Below are 23,314 nucleotides of genomic sequence, written 5' to 3' on the forward strand. Positions count from 1 at the left end.
TTTTTGCACATACACTTGTTCGAAAATGTGTTGGTATCAGTGACATAGCCAGAAGAAGACGTCTGAAGGGCATAGCAATTGCGCTTTCTTCAGAACCAGCAGAAAACCTCAGGATGACTTGCTGTTTAGCTGCGTCATAAACTAAAAAGATCCTCGCAAGCCTGCTTTTTTAAGGCCAGCATGTGCTATTTGTATGATTTCCACCATCAATATCTAATGAAGGTTAACTATTTAATTTTTGCAAATGGTATTATTTTTATTGTTTTATTGATGCTATTGATGTTCTGTTGATGTATTATTGATGTTTTATTGATGTATCTTTATATTTGTGCTCTTTTGTAAGCCGCCTTGAGGGCCTTTTGGCCGAAAGGCGGGGTAGAAATATTAAAATCAATCAATCAAATCAATCAAGATGTCACTGTTGCACCCCAGGCACAAGGGGAGTTAGATCAGGGAGAGGAGTCAGACGAGGACGAGGTCCCTGGGAACATGGGAGGAAGGAGGAGCGCTGCCAGCCCCCTGACTTCCTCGGCCAGCCCCCTGACTTCCTCGGCCAGCCCCCCAACTTCCTCAGCCAGCCCCCGCCCATCGAGGCAAATTCCGCTCCACCTACGAGCTCCCCACCTGAGCCGTTGGGAAGCAACCCTTCCCACGCACCAAACCCACCCCTGCAGGAATCTCTGCCTGGCACTTCAAATGCTTCCCTGCCAACCAGCTCCCTGAAGTCAAGCCGTCACCTAGCGAAGCCCTGCTGTTGGATGAGCTGTTGGAGGCTCGCCCCCCACCCCACCCCAAGCAAGACAGCGCGAGAAGAGGGACTTTCAGAGGGTGGAACTTTGGAGGAGCTGTCATTTGCAGGTGAAGACCTTCCCTACTTAAGCAGGTGCCCACCCAGACTCTAGTGCTGAGTCAACTCTCTCCACATGCTGCAGAGACTGATGTTCAGTTGAAATCTGGCTTCCTGTCACTTGAGCCCATTATTCTGTGACCTGCACTCTGGAATGATCGAGAAGAGATGCCAGCCCTCCTCTGTGTGGCAACCTTTCATGCAATACCTCCCTAAGCTAACATGCTTACTTTGCAAACAAAAGCACCCTTGAACCTTTGTCCCCACTTCTTGCACCTCTGTGCTCCTTACTTCAGTATGTCTTTGAGGAAGTAGATATTAATTATTTTAGGTAAAAGTAGTTTAGTTCTTGTTAACCTATATGTAAACAGAAACCGTTTGTCAATAAAATTATCTCATTACGCCATTTCTCAGGAAAGCATAATATGGTATGTCAGCCATTCTGATAACAAATCAAACATTTCTTGTTACTGTTAAGTCCTCCTGCTGCCCTTTACCCCAAAAGACACAGGACACAGAGTACAGGTATGGTCAATGACCAGCATAAAATAGAGTCATAAAACTCTCATAAGAGGAGATTATCCCAATATACAGAAGAATAAAATGCAATAAAATGGGGTAAGAGAATACAAGATAAAATTGTTAAAATGTGATATTGTAAGATAAAATTGTTAAAATATAAGATTATAAAATTCCAAGAAAGAAATTAAAAAAAAGGTTACAAAATGGCTAGGGTCAGTTCCTGGCGAGTTTTACTTGCTGCAGCGCAAAATTTGGCAACACCCAAAGTAATAAATGTATTTTGGTCAGAAAGGAGTAAAGAAACAAAGAGTGCCTCTGATTGTCCAGTAGGACAGGTTCAATTATAGTTTTATGTAAATTGTGATAGAATCAACAGTACAAGAGAACACTGGTCACTGTTTCTACTTCCAGAGTCACAAGGGCACTTAAGGTAAGGGATTTTTCAATATCTTCCCTCCATAACTGCTGAAGGGAGGGCATTAAAATGTGCCATTGTGAAAGCTCTGTGATGTTTTTGAACCAAGAATACAAAAAGGTAGTTTGCACGTTTATTAGGCTGGAGTGCTCTTTCAATTGAGGTGTAGCTGGAGGTTAAGCCCAGATCATATTGGCGTTCAACATCAGCAATACGTTGTCTGAGAATCATTCTAGCCGTATCATATCCTTGGGAGATGAGATAACCCAAGGAGAGTCCACATAACTGGAGCTTTTGAAGCCAGGTTTGCTTCCATATTGACTGGAAGTCATCCTGTAAAGTTAGTGGAGCTAAACCAATTGGACAAAAGATTAGTTTCAGCCAGAAGTTAAAGGTGGCAAGCCAGGCCCTAGTTTCGACCTTCTGGAGGCCAGCCTCCAGTCATAAAGCAACATTTGGAACACAGTGAGGTCCTTGGAAGGCAGCCCTCAAAAACTTGGATTGTACTACTTCCAGAGGTTTAAAACTGGAATGAGGTCTGATTAGTGCTCCATATAGAAGCTGGGATAATGATTTGGTTTCAAACAACTTTATTGCCGCTGGTACATAAAACCCTCCTCTAGTGCGGATAAAATTTAGTATATCAGAAGCACTCCTTTGAGTTGCCTGGGAGGCGTACTCTACTTGTGCCTTCCAGCCGCTATTTACCTGAAAGACTAAACCCAGGTGTTTAAAGATGTTTATCTATTCAACCCTATGTCTGTTTATTTACCATTTATACATCCTCGGTCTTTTAGCAAAAACCATGAGCTTTGCTTTTTGGTAATTTAATTGTAACTGTTCATCATGGCAGTATTGAACATTTGATGTTGGCACAGTACAGAAAGCGATTTGCTTGTCTTATAATCTTATAAGCTATCATCCCCTGATGAAGGCCTGTAGATAACAGGCTGAAATACGTTGGGTTTTATCAAAAATAAAAGTTCCCTTTTTCCAGCATCTTGGTCTTTGACCTCCCCTTTTTGAACTGCTCTAAATCCAGCCTGTTGATCAGCTAAAATATTTTCATGTTGCATCTAGGCTTGAAGTTTCCAGTAAAGATGTCTGGCATAAAGCTTGTTGATTATAGCCAATAAGCTGATTGGGCGGTAATTTGCTGGATTGTCCTTCCTTCCTTTTTTTAAAGATGGGGATAATAACAGCCGAACCCCAATTAGGGGGAATATGAGCATTTGAATATGTAGGTAAAGAGATTTGCCAGAATTGGAGCCTACCATTCAATGCTTCTTTTGATTAGCTCTGGGGGAATGTAACCACAACCTGGTGCCTTGCCTGGTTTTAGTTGGTCTACCAGGTCAGCTGTCTCAGCTATCACTAGGGGAGGCATGTAAGTGGTGGTCAGTGAAACCCTTTCATTCTATATTGTCTAATGCCCAGGTCTCTTGTAACATCAGAATGTCAAATTTAGAGAGACAGAGACAATTATCTTTGCTCTTTGATTTCCATCCTGCAATGTTCCAGGAGAGGAGTGAGATGTTTCTTTGGGGTATTAAAAAGATGATCAGGGTGTTTCGAGCGGAGCGCTGTCTGTATGTGATGCAGGCCATTGTATCATCCCATTATAACGGATCTTTCCAACTGAACAGAAGGTTGTTCATCTCCTAAGTCGAGGCACAGAAGTTCATCTTTGAATGGGCTCAGTTTACTAACATTTGATCTCACCGGAAAAATAGTGTTTGTTTGAGGGTACCTTTTTTGACACCATATTACATCCCAACTAATTCTCTTCCAGGTATCTCATTGCGAGCCAGTTTATATCGCTAAGTTGCCCCCCTGTTATATGGTTCCTTTATCAACCTTAAAGCCGCTTTTGACTTGGTTCCAAGAGATCTGCTATGGCTAAAATTACAGAATAGCGGTATGGATAAGCATCTGTTATTTCTTATCCAATCTCTGTATAATAGGACTTCCAGCCAAGTTAGAAGTGGACAGCAGGGTCAAATTATCAGTTCAATTCTGGTCACTAGGGGGGTGAGACAAGGGTGTATTCTGGCCCCTTTTCTTTTTAATTTATTTCTAAACGATATGGCCCCCCTTCTTCAGTCTGTTGACTCCCATGCCCCTAAATTCTCCAATCTTAAAATACCATTGCTTCTCTACACTGATGACACTGTGTTGCCATATCTGTCCAGAATAGGGTTAAACCGATTATTATCCGCTTTTGGAATATATTGTTCTAACAATCGCCTAACTATTAACTACAGTAAATCTAAAGTCCGAGTGTTTTCTAAAGTTCAAAAAAGATAAATGGACTTTAAATGGCAATGCTATTGAGCAAGTCTTTTATACAAAATATCTTGGAATTCAAATGCAAAGCTCTGGGCATTGGTCTCAACAGAGAGGCAGGCAATTGATTTAGTGAGTCCTGGCCAACAGCTTATTTTAAAGTGTTTTTTTTTTTTGCAAGGTGGCCAATACATTCCTGTTCCTGTTTAAAATCAGTCCTTTTCTCAGAACCATGAGAACTGGAATCTTAAGGCTGTAAATCTAACTAAGAGCAGACACATGGAAATCATCGCACCTGCATTAGGGTTGTTTCCAACTACAGTCAAAATGGACCCATTAAAATGAATGAATTTTGGTTAGTTGTGCCCATTTCAACGGGTCTACTCTAAGCAGGACCAATAATGGGTACAACTGTAATTTAATTTTGGGGGGAAGGAGTCTAAGAACATCAGAAAAGCCCTGCTGGATCAGGCCAGTGGCCCATCTAGTCCAGTACTGGAGCCGCTTGCTCACTAGGAGCTATCCACGGTGCTGAACCAACTACCCTCCTTTGCCCCATGAGCTCTTCCACACCACCAAACATAAGGGCTCTGCTGGACCAGGCCAGTGGCCCATTTAGTCCAGCATCCTGTTCTCACAGTGGCCAATCAGCTGTCTATTACAGGAAGTCCACCAGCAGAACCTGCGAGCAAGAGGACTCTCCTCCTCCTGCGGTTTCCAGCCTCTAGAATTCAGAAGCATACTGCCTGTGTCCATAGAGGCAGAGCACAGACCATCATGGCTAGTAGCCATTGATAGCCTTATCCCCAGGGATTTGTTTAATCCTCTTTAAAGGCATCCAGGCTGGTGGCCATCACAGCCTTCTCTGGGAGCAAATTCCATCCTTTAACTCTGTGCTGAGTGAAGAACTTTCTTTTGTCTGTCCTGAATCTTGCAACATTTAGTTTCACTGGATGGCCATGAGTTCCAGTGTTAAGAGGAGGGAGAAAAACTTTTCTGTCATCTTTCTCGTGTCGTGCATCATTTTATACACCTCTATCATGTTGCCTCCGACTCGCCTTGTCTCTAAAAGAAAGAGCCTGAAATGCTGCAACCTGTCCTCATGAGGATCTTAGCTCAGCGGTCAGGTTGCTGTGACAGCGCGTCACAAACGGAGGATCCAAGAGACAAAAGCGGCAGCGCTGTTTTGGCAGAGAGGGCCAAACCTTACGTTTGCGATGCCTTTATGGAAGGCTTCCGAGGCCAGCATCCCGGGCCCGTCCACCGTCTTCCCATCGTCCTCGGGACCCCAGCTGGCACTGTAGATGTCGATGTGCTGAGGGCGGAGACTGAGGGACTGAGCCTCGACAATATCCGTCACCGTCCCGTCAAGCATCCTCACCCCTGGGAGGAAAACAGTGGGTCGCTGTGCCAGATCCCCCAGTCTGCAGTCCGCTTTACAAACCCTTCTGCTTTCCCCGTTACCTGCACAGGCTGCAACAGACCCTCACACAGCCCCTTTCCACCCTTACTGAGTTTTGGGAAGATATACATATATTGCAGTGGAGTTAAGAAATAACTGGTCTATTAAGACCGGTAGTTGAACAAATCATGAAAGTTGGGGCATCAGGATTCTGGGGTCCTCCTGGAGATGCAACCTGGGCTGTTTCTCCATCACTATCAGCTTGCAGTTTCCCCCCTTTTTTCCCAGGTCTTCCCAGAAACAAGGGTCCACTTGCCCCCAATTTTCACCCGATAGGCGACGCCTGCTCCGCAAACACCATTGTTGGCACTGGCTGCCACCTCCCCCGCACAGTGCGTCCCATGCCTGGAAGGGAAGGCACAGTAAGAGTCAAGGGTGGAACCATCTCCCCATTTCGGTTCTCTTAGCTTCTCGTTTTCCCAGGCTTAAATTCCGTCCTCCACATCTCTGCAGAAATTTGCAATTTATTCATTAAAAAAAAAAAAATCCTTGTGAAGATTCATCAGCATTTTAGTGCTAATTTCTTCTAATAAATACATTTTTGGATGCAGTTTTGACCAACGTGCACATTTTTGCAAGCACCTTTTCCTAATATCATGTATCTTGTATGTTATTTCCATGAATATAGTCATTTTTATGTACACTTTCCCTCAATACATGCATTTTTGTAAACATTCTTTGGTTGAAGAACTGCATCGCAAAATTCAGATACATGCAATTGTTTTTTTTTTAAAAATAGGAACTTATTTACATAAATTATGAATATACAAAACATCAAAAAAGAAATCCTCTCTCAAAAATACAAATCATAATAAGGAATTGTAACAACAATAACACTAGAACTAATCAGTTTCCATTTTCTGCTAGCAATCATGTCAATTAACTGGGAAGAAAACCATCTCAAGTCTGTGATTTCCATATCTGACATTCCAAAACCCACCTATCCATAAAGTCTGTGCCTCTCAGTATCCCTTCCCTCCTACGCACAAAGTGGGTTAACTTAAACGTTACTGCGAGTCCTAAACATTTATCCAGCCATTCATCTTCACTGGGTGGTTGCGCCACTGTCCACCTTCTGGCCTGTATTATATTTGCTGCCACAATCATAATACCAACCAATACCTAAAAATTATTCCGAATATCACCCAGGATAATCTATGCTGTTTGGACCAGGATTGCCACAAGAGGGGGGAAGTGCTGGGGCCCAAATTTTGTCCTCGGGGTTTATTGAAAAAGGACAAACTCACCGATTCTCATCCCAGGCGTTGTAGCGAGGCTGAGGGTCTGGATCATCGTTGTTGAAGTCATAACTTGCCGCGGGATCCTAAAACACACACAAGGGATGAGGCAACTCCAGTTCCCAAGATACAAAACCAGGTAATATGGAGCACCAAACTCGGAGGGAAAGTTTCCAAAGCATCCTCAATTTAACTTGAGTGTCACAGAGGGTAATATTCATTATTTTTTATTAAATGTATGTCCCTCCCTTCCTCCCAGAAGGAGCCCACGGCTGCAAACAAAAACACTAAAAGCACTCTAAAACATCTTTAAAAACAAATTAAAACAAATTATCTTTAAAAACATGTATTTTTTTTTTAAAAGCATTAAAAACATCTTAAAAAGTAATAGGGACGGTTGTAATGAGCCAGACACCTCCAGCTGTCAAAGCTAAGCCGTGAGCAGCAGTCTGGAGGGAGCCAGAAGCTGGAAATTCAGATCAGCAAAGGAGAACAAGCGAGGACCAAGGAAACGGTGAGCAGAGAGCAGAAGCATCTTGGCTGAGTGGCTGCAGCTACGCCGTTCTCCAAAAGGGCAATGGTCAGCCGTTCCTGTCACCTGTCTCGATTTAACCGTACCTGGTGCCCTCCAGATGTTTGGGACTACAACTCCCATCAGCCCCAACCAGCACAGCCTGAAAGGCACCAGGATGAGGAAGGCTCGTTTCAGCCACATCACTGGAGACTTACACTGCACATAGTTAAAACTGGGGAACTCGCTCACAGAGGAGACAGTGACCGCCACCAGCTTGGGTGGCTTTAAAAGAGGATCAGACAAATTCCTGGAGGATCAGGCTATCAATGGCTATGACGGCTACGCTGAATGCCGGTTGCTGCAAACTGCAGGAGGGGAGAGTTGCTCTAATTCTCTTCCAGGTATCTCATTGCGAGCCAGTTTATATCGCTAAGTTGCCCCCCTGTTATATGGTTCCTTTATCAACCTTAAAGCCGCTTTTGACTTGGTTCCAAGAGATCTGCTATGGCTAAAATTACAGAATAGCGGTATGGATAAGCATCTGTTATTTCTTATCCAATCTCTGTATAATAGGACTTCCAGCCAAGTTAGAAGTGGACAGCAGGGTCAAATTATCAGTTCAATTCTGGTCACTAGGGGGGTGAGACAAGGGTGTATTCTGGCCCCTTTTCTTTTTAATTTATTTCTAAACGATATGGCCCCCCTTCTTCAGTCTGTTGACTCCCATGCCCCTAAATTCTCCAGTCTTAAAATACCATTGCTTCTCTACACTGATGACACTGTGTTGCCATATCTGTCCAGAATAGGGTTAAACCGATTATTATCCGCTTTTGGAATATATTGTTCTAACAATCGCCTAACTATTAACTACAGTAAATCTAAAGTCCGAGTGTTTTCTAAAGTTCAAAAAAGATAAATGGACTTTAAATGGCAATGCTATTGAGCAAGTCTTTTATACAAAATATCTTGGAATTCAAATGCAAAGCTCTGGGCATTGGTCTCAACAGAGAGGCAGGCAATTGATTTAGTGAGTCCTGGCCAACAGCTTATTTTAAAGTTTTTTTTTTTTTTTTGCAAGGTGGCCAATACATTCCTGCTGCTATTCAAAACTACACAGCAAAGACTCTGGGCCAGCTTACATATGGTGTCCCAGTCTGGATTCTGGGCTTCAACCCCCAATTAGAAAGAATACAATCAACCTTCCTTAGGAAATTATTGGGTCTCCCTTTCTGTGTGAGTAATGCAGCTATCTACTTAGAAGTAGAAGTAGAAGCAGAACTTAGAAGTTCAGTAGCTTGTAAAAGCCTGGACTGATGTCCTGAAATGGTGGCTGCGCTTACCCCTGGCAGCTATGTTTCCCTACTGCTCTCAAATTCCTTTGAGAGCTGTTGGATGCATGCGGTGGTGAAAAAAATTAACACTTTGGGTTTTTCTCTTGACATGCTGGGGAATTATGGACTTGAGAAGGCCCTGCTCTCTGTCGCTCAAAGATTAATATATAGATTTACAGCACTTGAGAAATGCAGCCAATAAATTCTGCTCCCCACAAATTTATAGTAATTTTAGCAATTATGGAATTACTGTGGCCCCTTACATGTTTTCATTGAGCATCCCAAAATATAGGAAAGCATTTACTCTTGCTCAATTCAACGTGCTGCCCTCGGCACTGTTAAAAGGCTGTTTTAATAAGATTCCAGTCAGTGAACGGACATGCCCTTGTGGAGCTGGTGTAATAGAATCTGTAGAACATGTTCTCCTTTCCTGTGAGTTGTATGATGAATTTAGAATGCAGTTAATCTCCCCTTGGTTAACTCCTTTGCCTAAGGGCAATCCTGCCAATCTGGTGTCAATCTGTTTGAGTGATGTGTCATCTTACATCACCACTAATGTTGCAAAGTTTTTTCTCATTACAATGCAAATCAGGAAATGTTGCCAGCCTGCTCCTTAAAGAATTATCTATGGGCTCTAGGAATTCTGGTGGTTTTGACTCTTAAGTATTTTAATTCTCCACACTGTATGTTTTTTTAATATGTGGTCTGTGACCATGATAATAAAACAATTAATTCATTCACAACCACTCACAGCCCACTTTCACAACAGCTTTCTGGGAACAGTTTGAACAAAACTTAACTGAGAAAACAGGCTTCTTTTTTCTTTGCATCTTTTCAGTAGAAGTCTAGAAAAGCCACAGATGGGAATTGCTGGTGCCAAGACCAGTTTTCTAAAACAGCTAAGATTACCTACTTATTTCCCCCCAAAGTGCTTGGGGTGTAAGCCCTGAATAATCCCTCTGTTTGGGGGAGTTGCTGTGTAGCCCTCAAGACAGCTAATATTTTCATGAAGATTTACCCCCCAAAAAAGTCAGAGACCTATAATATTTCAGCAAAAACAATTCAGTGGATGGTATTCAATGCTAACCCTACTGACGCATTGATGTTAGCAGGCATAACTAACTTAGGCCCATTCATTTCAATGGATCTACTCTGAATAGGAGTTGAAGACATTTGTCTGTTGGGCGAATTTATCAGTTTTGGTTTCTCCTGGCTTATTTTATTTTAGTTATAAAAATATTTATATACTGCTATTTTGTTAAAAACATCAGAGTGGTTTACAACACGTTATAAACAATCACCACTGTAGAATAAAAACATTAAAAATACAATAAAAACAAAGGTTTTATCATTTTCCCCTTCTTAAGTTGATTTCTCCACATCAGTTTATATCTTTTTTAAAAATTCCTCATGAAAATTCATCAGCCCTTGAGTGCAAATTTCTCCTAATAAGCACATTTCCATGCACAGTTCTGTCTGACAGGCACTGGCGATTTTTCCAAATGTCATGCAATTCCGTATTTTTATTGATATGTTACTTTGGCCCAAGAACTAAATTGCAAAATTCGTAGAAGTGCATCTTTTCAAAGGCTGGCTGTGCTCTGGTTCACATATTGTTTCAGGAAGTTGAATTAGGTAGGTTCGCCTTCAAATGGAAATTTCTGCCTCATCCCTATTTGTGACTGGAAGGGAGAAAAATTCAATTCAATTCACATTTAAAATTTGCATTTTTCCAAATCAATATGGGAACTGAAACACAGCCTTCCTTTAAAATTCAGGGTTACCCGAATTTTGAAGTGCAGTTCTCCAACCAATCAATATTTTTTTAAAATGCATATATTAAGGAAAAATGTGCTTAAAGACAAATATATTAGTGAAAATACCATACAAAACACACTATATTATGAGAAACTGCTTGCAAAAATGTGTGCATTAGTCCAAACTGCACACAAAATTGTGTTTATTAAGAGAAATTTGCACTAAAGTGCTGAAGAATTTTTATGAGGATTTAAAGAGGAAGGAAGCATTTCAGAGGAGCACCAGCAAAGATCTGAAACTTAGGGCAGCAGCTGTGGCGAGACCCACTACTGTAAGAGTTGCAAAGACAATAAAGTAAAATTGATTCTAATCTTCACTCTCACGGGGCATCATTTGGCAAAGTGTTACAAGCCCTGTTAGAGCTACTGTTGTGTTTCATAATTACAGAGGTCAGAAATAATGACAGCCCTTAACGCTGAGCTCCATTGTGGCTGAGCTTGCTGTTAAGCAGGAGGGGGGAAAACATGTTTGCGTGATCACACCTGTGCCAGACTGCTTATCCATTGGGCTGAGGTGTTGTTTGTTGTCTGCGCACTCAGGGTGAAGACTTGAGGGACAAAGGAATAGGGGAAAGGTCATATTTATTCAAAATAACACCAAAAGACCTGCAAACCAATTAACCAAATTATGGCTGTATGGGCAGGTGGGCTTGAATGAATGTCCAGAAGGGAAACATCTCTCCTAGTCCCTTGGGCATGTTGACAGCCATATTCTGTTGCTCCCCATCTAAGGACTGGGAGAAATTTCTCCTTCCTTGCTAAGTGAGCCTTGGGTACGTGAAGTAAACATGCCATTCCCAGGCTCTGCTGTCCAGCGTCCCCCAAGTTGTGCCCGCCAGGTCTAAAAGACACCTGCAAGTAGTGGAGATGGGTTGTTCTGGTGTCAGTGATGCAGTGGATCTACTCTGGGTTTTATCTGAACTTTCACAGAGCTGTCCAAAGTGCTGAAGCTATTGTGGGAGTGGGTTTCAGCACCCTGGACAGTTCTTTGAAAGATGCTCTGCCACTGCGCCATACCCTTTCCCCAACTATACTGGCCTTTCCCTTACATTTATCTAGAGATTTAAGTAATTTAACACTCCCAAATTCAGTGTCAGTCATCTGTAACCTGGTGCTTCACACTAATTAATCACAAATTCATTCGTTACATTAAATTCATTTCATGCTTTGATAATGTTATCTTATTCATTATTTCCCTTAACTCCTTCAAATACATGTAAACACACACACAAATATGAAAATACATCTGGACTGACCAACCTCCTATCATGTGAAGTAATGTTTAAAATAATTATTCATTGCTTAAAAAAAAAGTTACAAACTTATTAAGCCCAGGAATTACTTATCAGGTTTCCAGATTCCACATTCATAATTTGTGGTGTAATATATTGCACGTATCAGTGTTGCAGGAAGGATGCCTTAACTGGATGTTCAAAAGAAGGAAGATGAGATTATTTTTTGGTGGAAGAATAAGGAACATAAAAGCAGAAGTTCACTTCAATTCTAGTGAAATTGTCTTAGCTCGTGTTAGCAGATTGTTAAGCAGAATGGACCAACAGTTAATTAGATGGGAAAAGAAGATAGATACTAATATCATTTGTATACAACATAAGATTGCAGAATCAACATACAGAAAATAGGTCAGTTTGTTTCTTTCCATTGCTCATTTTACCAAACTTGTTCAGTTTCAAGATAATATTTCATTGGATCCAACATGTGTGTATGCACGCTTTCCCCTAACATATGCACTTTTGTAAACATTGGTTGGCAAACTGCCTCGCATAATTCAGATAATTTGCAAATTTTGAAGGGTGGCTTGTTTTGGATCTCACAGAGATTTGACTCTAAATGTGCACGGACTCAGATTTCTCCTAGATGGAGAAGTGAATGGATCAAGATACATACTCAGCTCCTGACAGATCTATCCTTTCTTCCACCCATCTTGCAAATTAGGTTGGAATCAGCAAGGCCAAAAGTTCACAAAATAGAAGAGTTTCTCCTTCTGACCTTCCTTTGCAAAGTTCAAATGTATGCAAGGCAAGAGCAAAAGGCACAATTGCAGCAATTGATGAGAACAGCTTTTCTGTGGAAATAGCGGAGAGAGAACACACCCAGTCTTGACTGAGTCCCAAATAAACTTACAACTCAATTCTACTCCAAAAAAAACCACAGGCCTTCCGATCACCTGTGGCATGATGAGTAACTGAATGACAGTTGCCCTTGGGCACAGAGAGTTTGGGGAGTGGGAGAAAAGAGCGTACTACTAACCAACACCAGGAAGTTAAGCAATATTTGAACGAAAGGCCATTCAAAGGGACGCCTATGAGAACATAGAATAGCGACTGGCAACCTGTGGCAGTCCAGATGTTGTCGGATTCCCAGCAGCTCCCGCTAGAACAGCCAGCATGACCAGGAATGGCGAGAGTTGTCATCCAACGTCAGCAGGGAAACAGTTTCCCAGTCCCTGATGTGGATCAAGAGAACATCAAAATTTGAGGGAAGTTTATAAGGAGAGCCAGCTAGACCAGGCCAAAGGTGTCTCATTTAGCCCAGCTTCCTGTTCTCACAGTGGCCAGCCAGATGCCCATGATGGGAAACCCTCAAGTAGGACCTCAGTGCAAGAGCACTCTTGGGTTCCCAGCAGTTGGAATTCAGAAGCATACTGCCTCTGACAGTGGAGGTTCAACAAAGCCATTGGGGCTGGTAGCCGTTGATAGCTTTGTCCTCCATGAATTTGTCTAATCCTCTTTTAAAGCCATCCAGGAGCGAATGCCACAGTTTAACTGTGTGAAGAAATGCTGCCTTTTGTCTGTGCTGAATCTTCCAAAATTCAGCTTTAAGGGATGGGGCGGGGAGCCCACTTGGTGTGATCCGGACAGTTTTCCTTTGGCACCAGCCAGGCCAGCCCTTTTGATAATAACTGTCACATACCAGTGTGTTCCTCACAAGATCAGGGGGCTGGTCTTTGCCTTGCAGAATTGGATGGGGACTCTGGAGATCATATAAACTAACCTCTTGCTTGGCACAGGAATCCGCAGCCTCTGCTTGAACACCTCCAGCAAATGAAAGCCTGCCCACCCACCACACAACTTGTGCCATTAGGTGGTGCCTCCTAACATTCAGCCAAAAATCTGCTTCCTTGCAACTTACCCTCTTGAATTAGGCTTTTAAAAAAATGATAGCCCAGCTATACATAACAACTCTACAACCCTTCCAGACTTTTCTTAGGTTAAGAGTTTAATTTTTGTCTGGAGAGGTGAGGTAACATTTCCTGTGAAGCAACGAGGGCCATGAACACTCAAAAGCAAGTTTTAGAAAAGAAAGAAGTTAACAAATGGGTGCATATGTGCAAATATCAATCATTGAAACTTAGGCTCATTCATTTCAGTGGGTCTACTCTGAATAGGACTTAGTTGGAGACAACCCCATTGATCCTGAGCGTAGATCCAAATGGATCTTTATTGTTTTTACATTTGTTGTTGTTATGTGCCTTCAAGTCGATTGCAACTTATGGTGACCCTATGAATCAGTGACCTCCAAGAGCATCTGTCGTGAACCGCCCTGTTCAGATCTTGTAAGTTCAGTCTGTGGCTTCCTTTGTGGAATCAACCCACATCTTGTTTGACCTTCCTTTTTCTACTCCCTTCTGTTTTTCCCAGCATTGTTGTCTTTTCTAGTGAACTGTGTCTTCTCATTATGCGTCCAAAGTAGGATAACCTCAGTTTCATCATTTTAGCTTCTCGTGACAATTCTGGTTTAATTTGTTCTAACACCCAATTATCCCTTGTTTTAATATGAGGATCCATAAGAATCAGTGCCTCAGATCCATGCTTTTGTGTCATGGTAGCTCTGGAAAGCAATTTTATTTCATTTAAATGGTGACAGGCAAAGGGGAAAGATGTGACCTATGGTTTGGTGGTGATGACCTTCTGAAAAAACTATGCAGTTTCAAGAGGATGCTGTTTTAGTGGATTCAACACACATATGCCTGCACACAAAGGAGGACAGTTTCTGTCTGTCTCTCTCCATTCCTCCCTACTTTCCTCATTGCCTTCTGCTTGATCCCGTCTCCTTTAAAATTGTAAGAAAAGGCCTACTGGATCAGGCCAATGGCCCATTTAGTCCGGCCTCCTGTTGTCACAGTAGCCGACCAGATTCCCCAATGCGGACCCCAAAAGTAGGACCTGAGCACACACAGCTAACATGCTTACTTTGCAAACAAAAGCACCCTTGAACCTTTGTCCCCACTTCTTGCACCTCTGTGCTCCTTACTTCAGTATGTCTTTGAGGAAGTAGATATTAATTATTTTAGGTAAAAGTAGTTTAGTTCTTGTTAACCTATTTGTAAACAGAAACCATTTGTCAATAAAATTATCTCATTACGCCATTTCTCAGGAAAGCATAATATGGTATGTCAGCCATTCTGATAACAAATCAAACATTTCTTGTTACTGTTAAGTCCTCCTGCTGCCCTTTACCCCAAAAGACACAGGACACAGAGTACAGGTATGGTCAATGACCGGCATAAAATAGAGTCATAAAACTCTCATAAGAGGAGATTATCCCAATATACAGAAGAATAAAATGCAATAAAATGGGGTAAGAGAATACAAGATAAAATTGTTAAAATATAAGATTATAAAATTCCAAGAAAGAAATAAAAAAAAAGGTTACAAAATGGCTAGGGTCAGTTCCTGGCGAGTTTTACTTGCTGCAGCGCAAAATTTGGCAACACCCAAAGTAATAAATGTATTTTGGTCAGAAAGGAGTAAAGAAACAAAGAGTGCCTCTGATTGTCCAGTAGGACAGGTTCAATTATAGTTTTATGTAAATTGTGATAGAATCAACAGTACAAGAGAACACTGGTCACTGTTTCTACTTCCAGAGTCACAAGGGCACTTAAGGTAAGGGATTTAGACATGGTGGTAAGCCATGGGGACAAGCAGCCACTGACTGCCTTGTCCTCCTCCATGAATTTGTCTAATCCTCTTAAAGTCACCCAAGTTGCTGGACATTTTCATCTCAAAGGCTGGAAGCCAACTGTTTATTTACTGACTCTAGACCAGCAGTTCCCAAACTCGCAGCAACTGATAAATTAAATGTATTACGTCCAGAGAAGAGAAGGAAGAGTAAGCATTTTGAGTTTCATAGACAGATGGGAACCCCTTCATAAGATTTTGGAATAGTAGATACGGGAATGGTTTTTCAATAGGGTGATTATAGAACTCAGTATGGAGTATTGTTATCTTTCTCAGTGGTAAATATGTTTTTGCTCTTTTCTTTCTTTTCCATTATGAATCTTGTATTCAGCTATTGTTTTTGTATTTTCTTGAATATTTTTTTTAAAAAAAGAAACAGAGTTGGAGGGAAGACATTCTTTTTAAAAAGTCATATATAAAGACAAAGTTAACCAAAAAAAGTGTTTCTAAGACATACAGAAACAACACAGACACACATGCAGACAATCAATCAGGTAGCCAGCGGCTCCAGTTTCAATCGCTTGGCTACGATGGAGTTATTGTCCAGGGGACAAGAGTCCCGTTTCAGAGAAACGCTGGAGTCCGGGTCCTCCCCAATGCCGTTGCAGTCTGGGAGGGGCTCCGCCTTTGTCAGGAACTTAAAGTCCGTGCTGGGCTTCGCAAACGTTTTGGACTCGAGGAGTTCAGCACTCTCCACCACCACCGGACTCATCCACTCGGGGATCTCCAGGCTCAGGTGCTTCATGAGCTTCACCACGACGTTGTCCACGTAACCGTGGATCCGCAGGTCCGCATGCTTGTCCTGAAGGGCGGACCGGGGGAAGGAGAGAGAGAGAAAGAAACAGGAGCTGGCAGCCTTGCGACAAAGTGTGAAGGTTTGTTTCAATGGGAGGAGAAGCAGCGCAGGACAGTTGTGGGCAGGGCAGAGAGGCCCTGAAGGAACTTGGGACAGCTACCTTGCTGAAGCTGATCAGCGTCTGGACGGGACACCACTTTAGGACCACCCCAGTATATACTGCTTTGACTTTCAGGACAGAAGAACAGCAGGGTATAAATCAGGTGTGGGTAACCTTTGGCCCTCCAGAGGTTGCCGAACTACAACTCCCATCATCCCTGGCCATTGGCCATGCTTGCTGGGGACTGATGGGACTTTTGGTTCCCCTTTGGAGGGCCAAAGGTTTCCCACACCCAAAACTAACAGAGCTGAAACCTGACTAAAGAAAATTTAAAAAAACAATCACTTTGTCTATCTGCGACAGCCCCCGAGGTGGTCGGCAGGGCCTGACCTGAACTCACATGCTTAGTTGGCTGCAGATTAACAATCACCAGCTTCCCTCCTTTTTTCTTCGTCAGCAAGGGGAGGTCTCCGCTGGGCTTGATTTGCAGGGATGTCCCCAAAGTGATGGACAAGTCAGCCCTCCTGTAGGGAAAAGGGGAGGGAGAGAGGAAGTCAACATTAGCTTGTGTCCCTGATTTGGAAGGGGCGGCAGGCGAACACTGGCAAGCCTTTCCCAAGCGGTGACTCGGGCACACGTAAACAATTTGCTAAAGCTGACCACATCTAGCAACCTGCCCCATGGAGGGGAACAGTCTCTTAGAAGAGCTTTGATTTCTGATCAGGTGTGAGGTGAACACCCTCATCGCTTGGGTAGGTCAACACAGTTACAACACATTTTTGAGTGATAGAGATTAGCTGCCAACAGCCACATTAATAATTCCTTTGAATGAATATTTACTGCCTGATCGTCCAAGCATGTTTAATAATGAAAACTGTGGGGTCATTTGAATATCGGTCTTAATAATCTCAGCAATCTCCTGATAAACCCTCATTCCGAATTATTCATTAAATTACAGCTGCACCCACAGGCCATCTTCTGCCCACGGAGGGTTAACCAAAAGGACGTTAAGGAAGACGATTCTTACCTGCTAGCTTCACTGGCCAGATTGAGGTCTCGGTCAGGCAGAGAATCTTCCCAGTCCAAAATAGTGTCCATGAGCTTCCCTCTTTAAAACATAAAACCACAACATGTCAGATAGATAAAAACCAAAAAACTCTTTGTGGATTTCAAATGAAATATTTAAGTCTATTTATTTGGCTAAGTGGCAGAGCTGCTCACTCTCCTGAAGGAGGCATTATCTAAACTGCAAACAAGGCTTCAAACTTCTTTTCCCCAAGGGAAGAAAGATCCTCAAAGTAGAGGATTCTTAGCCTCCTCTCCTAACTACAATTCCCAAGATTCTTGGGGAGGAGGGAGACAGAGTGAAGTTAACCTTGTATAAAAGCTAAAGAAGTGTGTGGCTTCCATTTGCCCAGATTTGAAATCAACCTGCTGGATCGCCAAGATTACGTTTTTAGTCAGCATGGCTTTAGTAACCCTGCACCAAGCATCGAGACAGCACCCTCAGGGAAAGGGAGAGCAGCTGAATCCAGCCCTTAGCGGCTTGTCCTCTGAGGGTTACGGGCCAAGCATGTTGTGTGCAGACCTTCCTCCACTCCAAAGAATACAACCATAGGGGAGTCTCACATGGCCTACGACTGTTAGGGACATCATAAGTAAACCTTCCTTCACCCCAAAGAATACGAGATCAGAGGACTTTCGCGCAGCCCATTACAAATGGGGACATGGTGTGTAAACCTTCCCCCACCTCAAAGAACATGATCAGCCCACGACTGACAGGGGAGTTACCTGCAGGAACGAAGTCCTCTGTGTTTGGAAACGTCACACAGCCGGCCAGTTGGCTTGAGGCCCATGGTGCCCACCACCGTGTCCCTCACATACTGCCTTAAAGACAAGCGCAGACAGAAGATACCACAGGAACAGTGATGAGAAGGGTTATGACATTAAGAGGCTAAACTATAGCTCCCAACTTTCCTCCTATGGGTAATGCCCCAATCCCCTAGATCATTTTGATTTGCTTTTCTCTCCGCTGCCATATCATTTTGTTTGTTTATGTGTTTATGGAATGGGGCAGCCAGAACAGCAAACAGGATTCTCTCACAGCGTCTGCCCCAGAGAGCTTTGTTCCAACCCCACAGCTCCCAGGTCTTCCCCAGGGGGCCCAACTAAGGTCACAGCAGTTGCAAAGGGAGAACGTACTTGCCACATTTCATGCACTCCTCCACAAACATGTTTCCGTGCAACTCTGCCAGCTTGTCCCTGCAGAGGAAGAACAGAAAATGGTGTGTGTGTGTGGGGGGGAAGCTTCTTCAGACAATCAACGGCAGAGGTGCACCTGATGATTCAGCCCTGTAAAAGAACCTGAGATGGAACTAAGTGGAGGCGTTGCTTTAATGTCACTTGGGGGAGAAAAAATACTGCTGAATGAGACCATGGAGAGCCACTGCCAGTCAGTGTAGACAGTACTGAGCAGATGGACTAATAGTCTGACCCAGTTGAAGGCAGGATCCCATTGAAATCAGCCCTTTATTCATTACTATGAGGACTGGAACCATAGCTCAGTAAGATAGCACTGAATCCATGGAACGTAGAGGCCGTGGAGATAAAATGGCAATAGGGAGAGCCACGTATGCCACTTTGGGCTCCTTGGAGGAAAGGTGTGATAGAAACACAACAGACAAACAAACCCTGGAGAATTGCTGCCAGCCAGTGCAGACAAAACTGAGCTATATGGACCAATGGTCTGATTTGGTACAGGGCAGCTTCGTACATTCCCAAGTTTGGGAAACCTGAATTAGGGGCTGTTCCTTTTCTCTCTCCAGACAACACGAAGCAACTTGTTACCTGGGGAAGCCGGAACGTACGTGGAGGCCATCGACGTTCTGGCTGACCAGGAACCGCAAGATGCCAGCTCTCTGCATTCCCAGGAGGGCCATGTGGGTCTTAGACGGCCTCGCGTTCTCAAAAGTGGTGTCGAACTTGGGGGACAGGCCCCGCTCCTCCATGGTCCAGACGCCGTTGGGGCCTCTACAGGGATGGATGAGGAGGGAAAATCAAAACTCCAGTCTTCACCAGACACAGCTGCTGCTAGCCAACATCTCCCCAGATGTCCCACAAGGCTCGTTTCGAGAAAGAGCAAAGGGCTTTGAGAAAGCACAGGGAGCGCCATCGTAATCGTTACATACACAGCTTTGGAGATGATTGTTATTTAAACTTATATACACAACAAAACAAAAGTGCAAATCACTGCATCAATTAACAATCAAATTCCAAAACAACCATCCCACAATATTTTTATTACTGTTTTTAAATGATGATGTCATTGCTGTTTTAATTCTATCATGTTTTATAAGCTGTAATGCCGCCTTTATATATTTATATGAAAAGCACAGCTTATATAAATATTTTAATAACTAAATACATACAAGACACAAACAACTCAATTTGACGGCGTAAACATGATAACAGATTCTTTCCCCTACGCACTAGTTGAAAATTGCAGAGGGTCTTAGCAGACCACTGATTCATCTTTTCTGCCTGCTGTGGCAACTATAATGTGCTCTGCTTTTTGCTCTATGATAGAATTCAAACTGCAATAGCATAAAACACAAAATAAGAAGTACAAGGAACAGTAACAATACAATCGAAAGATCAATATGAATATTGAACGCAATGGGTGTAACATCTGCTGCCTTCAACCACGAACTCACAGACACAGCACAGACCACCAGAATGAAGCTTGCAGACCACCAGTGGTCCACAGGCCACAGCTTGGGAACCCCTGAATTAAAACACGCCAACAACATAATCAATGCTCCACTACAAAAATGCAAGGGAGCAGTTTTGTCACCCTAGCACTGCCGTCGCAGTCTCTGCTGATTGCTACCAGTGTTGCTGCCCCTGTGGCTTCTTGGAGGAGTTTCCATGGAAGATGGGTGCAGCGGCCAGCTAACCATTAAGGCCTCTGTCTGCACCACATATTTATTCCGCTTTGATTCCACTTTAAACAGTCATGGCTTCCCCCAAAGAATCCTGGAAAGTGTAGTTAGTTCAAGGTGCCGAGAGTTGTTAGAAGACTCCCCCCATCTCCCTCACTATTCCCAGAATTCCCTGGGAAGAAGAACAGATTGTAAAATCACCCAACACCCATCCTGCAACTGCGCGTTGCTCAGCTTACCTGAAGTCCGGGATCCCAGAGGCTGTGCTGATGCCAGCGCCGGTGTGGAACACCACGTGGGATGCGTCCCGGATCAAGTCAGCCAGCTGGTGGACTTTTCTATCCAACTCGTCTGGCGGGTCAAAGAACTGAAGAGAAAAAATGGAGTGGACGGGTCAGAAGGAAAGGCTGATCCTCGTTGCCACAGACACATGCCCACCCACCCAAATCTACATTATGAGTCTTGGCCATTTACAGTGGTAAGTCCCGGCAGTTGAGAGGAGGCAGTCAACCCCACCTACCCAAACTCATCTTCATTTCAGTGGGCCCAAAGTAAGGCTCCAGTCCTCACAGCTCTGAATAAAGGGCTGGTCTAAATAGGAGGCTGCCTTGTGCTAATTATGCTATTATACTAAGGCAGCTTCTTATTTATTTGGAACCATGAGGACTGGAACCTTACTATGGGCCCATATTCAGCTAAGCCCTACTCAGAAGAGACCCACTGAAAGGAACGAACCCAAGGTAGCCATGCCTGTTACGTTCAAACGGGTCTACTCCGAGTAGGATCAGCACTGAATACCCACCCATTGGGTTTTTTTTACCAGTTGTCCTTTTTCAGGGCCAAGTAGGAAATATATATTTTTGGAGGGAGGAGCCCCTGATTTTCACCTACTCCTCCCCCTTGGGTTATTTGATTGGCTCTTTATGCCAACCACCCTTTTATATATATATTTGTTGTTGTTGTTATGTGCCTTCAAGTTGATTGCGAGTTATGGTGACCCTATGAACCTGCGACCTCCAAGAGCATCTGTCATGAACCACTCTGTTCAGATCTTGTAAGTTCAGGTCTGTGGCTTCCTTTATGGAATCAATCCATCACTTGTTTGGCCTTCTTCTTTTTCTACTCCCTCTGTTTTCCCCAGTATTATTGTCTTTTCTAGTGAATCATGTCTTCTCATGATGTGTCCAAAGTATGATAACCTCAGTTTCCTCATTTTGGCTTCTAATGATAGTTCTGGTTTAATTTGTTCTATCACCCAATTATTTGTCTTTTTCACAGTCCATGGTATCCGCAAAGCACTCCTCCAACACCACATTTCAAAGGAGTTGATCTTTCTCTTATCTGCTTTTTTCACTGTCCAACTTTCATATTCATACGTAGAGATATAAATATACAAATAGGTAATCAGTTGGAGTTTGTATTGTTGGATTGTTATGTTTTGAGATGATCTAAAATGATTGTTATGTTTTTGAACTGACTGCTATTGATGTCATCATTTGAATGTTTGTAAGCCACTCTGAGCATTATTTGTATGGGAAATGGCATATAAATTCAAAAGACCCTCCCTTCATACAAGCATTTATCTGCCCCCCCAAGCCAGGCTCCAGCATCCCCTCTGTCCCCCCCCAAAGAAACCCCTCCTTCCTGTGGGGTTTTATTTTGGAGATCCCAAAGTACCTCCCCCTTTCCCACCAAATGTTTTGATTTGGATTCCTGCATTGAGCTGCGGGTTGGACTCGATGGCCTTAAAGGCCCCTTCCAACTCTGCTATTCTATGATTCTATGACCCCCAGACCCTCCCAAACATAGCCACATTCGGGGACTTTATCCCATACACTCCAATGGGCTTGGTTTTTTTCGGGGTGGGGGAGAAAACAGAGTGTGGGAAGCAGCTGGGCTGTTCCCTTTATTGAGACTCCCTCCCGCCCCCCGCTACAAACACAACATCCGGGGACTTCCCATACATTCCAATTGCTGCTTTTTTCCGGGGGGGGAGAGAGGGAGGGTGTTGGCTGTTCCATTCCCTGAGACACCCTCCCACCGCTGCAAAAAAAAAATCACACAAATTTGAGGGGTTGGGGTGATTTTAAGCCGCGGTTTCTATGGAAACCGGGATTCCCCTGCCTGCCTTACCTCAGGGAGGCCGCATTTGCCTTTATCCGAGTAAGGCGAGAGCCCCGCGGCGTAATTCACCGACATCCTCCCCTCACCCCCCCTTCTTCCCCTTCTCTTCTTCACTCTCCGTTTTGAGTATTTATTTCTGACGATAAAATTCACCCCCCTTTTGAGATCACACTTCCGGTGAGGGCGGATATGAGGAAGATGGGGGAAGGAAATACCGTTGGAAACCGCTTCTGCGCACGCGTGAAATCTCGGCGAGGAGGACGCCATGTTTTGTTTATGAAGATGTAAGTTCCCTTTCCGAGGCAGGCGCCGCCATGTTTGTTTCTGGCAGATGGGCTCTTCTTGCTAATAGTAATGTTACACTGCCATCTAGTGGGAAAATACGATATGGCAAAATCTTGAAAAGTATGCCCTTAACTCTGTTAGGCTGAAATATATATAATATATACATAGTTTTGAAAGCCTCTGGATCCCTATAATTTGCAGAAGCTAAGTAATGCTGATACTGCCCTCCAGGTTTTTATATATATAAAGGGAAGTCTTATTTTGTCATTTTTACTTTTTGTTGTTTTTAATTTATCTTGTATTTTTAAATTTTGTATGATGTTTGTTTCTGTATGCCACCGAGATAATTTTTTATGAATAGCAATGTACATGTTATAAATAAATAAATAATATCTAAAAACAATTAAAAAGCATAATTAATCAGCACACACATTAATCAACATAAAAACAAACTAAGAACCGGCTTAGATGTAATAAGGATCACAGCCCAGTCCTAATTACTCAGAAATAAGCCCTGTTGAATTCAATGGGGCTTACTCCCAGGTTAGTGGGGATATGATCACTACTGAGAGCCTTGTGGAAAGAAAAAAGGTTTCACAGCACATCTAAAGATGGCAAGGGAGGTCTCCCCCCCCCTTCCATTTAGAGTTTGGTGGT

The 23,314-nt window shown here is 43.2% G+C and overlaps 1 protein-coding gene across 2 annotated transcripts; it reads right to left on the bottom strand.

The window, feature by feature from the left end:
* Nucleotides 1-15,792: 15,792 nt before the first annotated feature.
* SIRT6 (sirtuin 6) lies at nt 15,793-22,548 on the bottom strand. 2 transcript variants are annotated; one of them, XM_061600762.1, is made up of 8 exons: nt 22,382-22,547; nt 20,488-20,615; nt 19,155-19,337; nt 18,510-18,569; nt 18,099-18,194; nt 17,335-17,415; nt 16,708-16,831; nt 15,793-16,213 (listed from the first exon to the last, which is right to left on the bottom strand). In XM_061600762.1, the coding sequence occupies exons 1-8, from the start codon at nt 22,445-22,447 to the stop codon at nt 15,902-15,904; spliced, it is 1,050 nt and encodes a 349-aa protein (XP_061456746.1). In that variant the 5' UTR covers nt 22,448-22,547; the 3' UTR covers nt 15,793-15,901. The 2 variants fall into 2 exon arrangements, with proteins under 2 accessions (XP_061456746.1, XP_061456747.1); XM_061600763.1 differs by having other exon boundaries at nt 16,001-16,213; nt 16,698-16,831; nt 22,382-22,548.
* Between the last annotated feature and the right edge of the window lie 766 nt (nt 22,549-23,314).

This window comes from Rhineura floridana, chromosome 18 (assembly GCF_030035675.1).
Source record: "Rhineura floridana isolate rRhiFlo1 chromosome 18, rRhiFlo1.hap2, whole genome shotgun sequence".
Taxonomy (NCBI): Eukaryota; Metazoa; Chordata; class Lepidosauria; order Squamata; family Rhineuridae; genus Rhineura; species Rhineura floridana.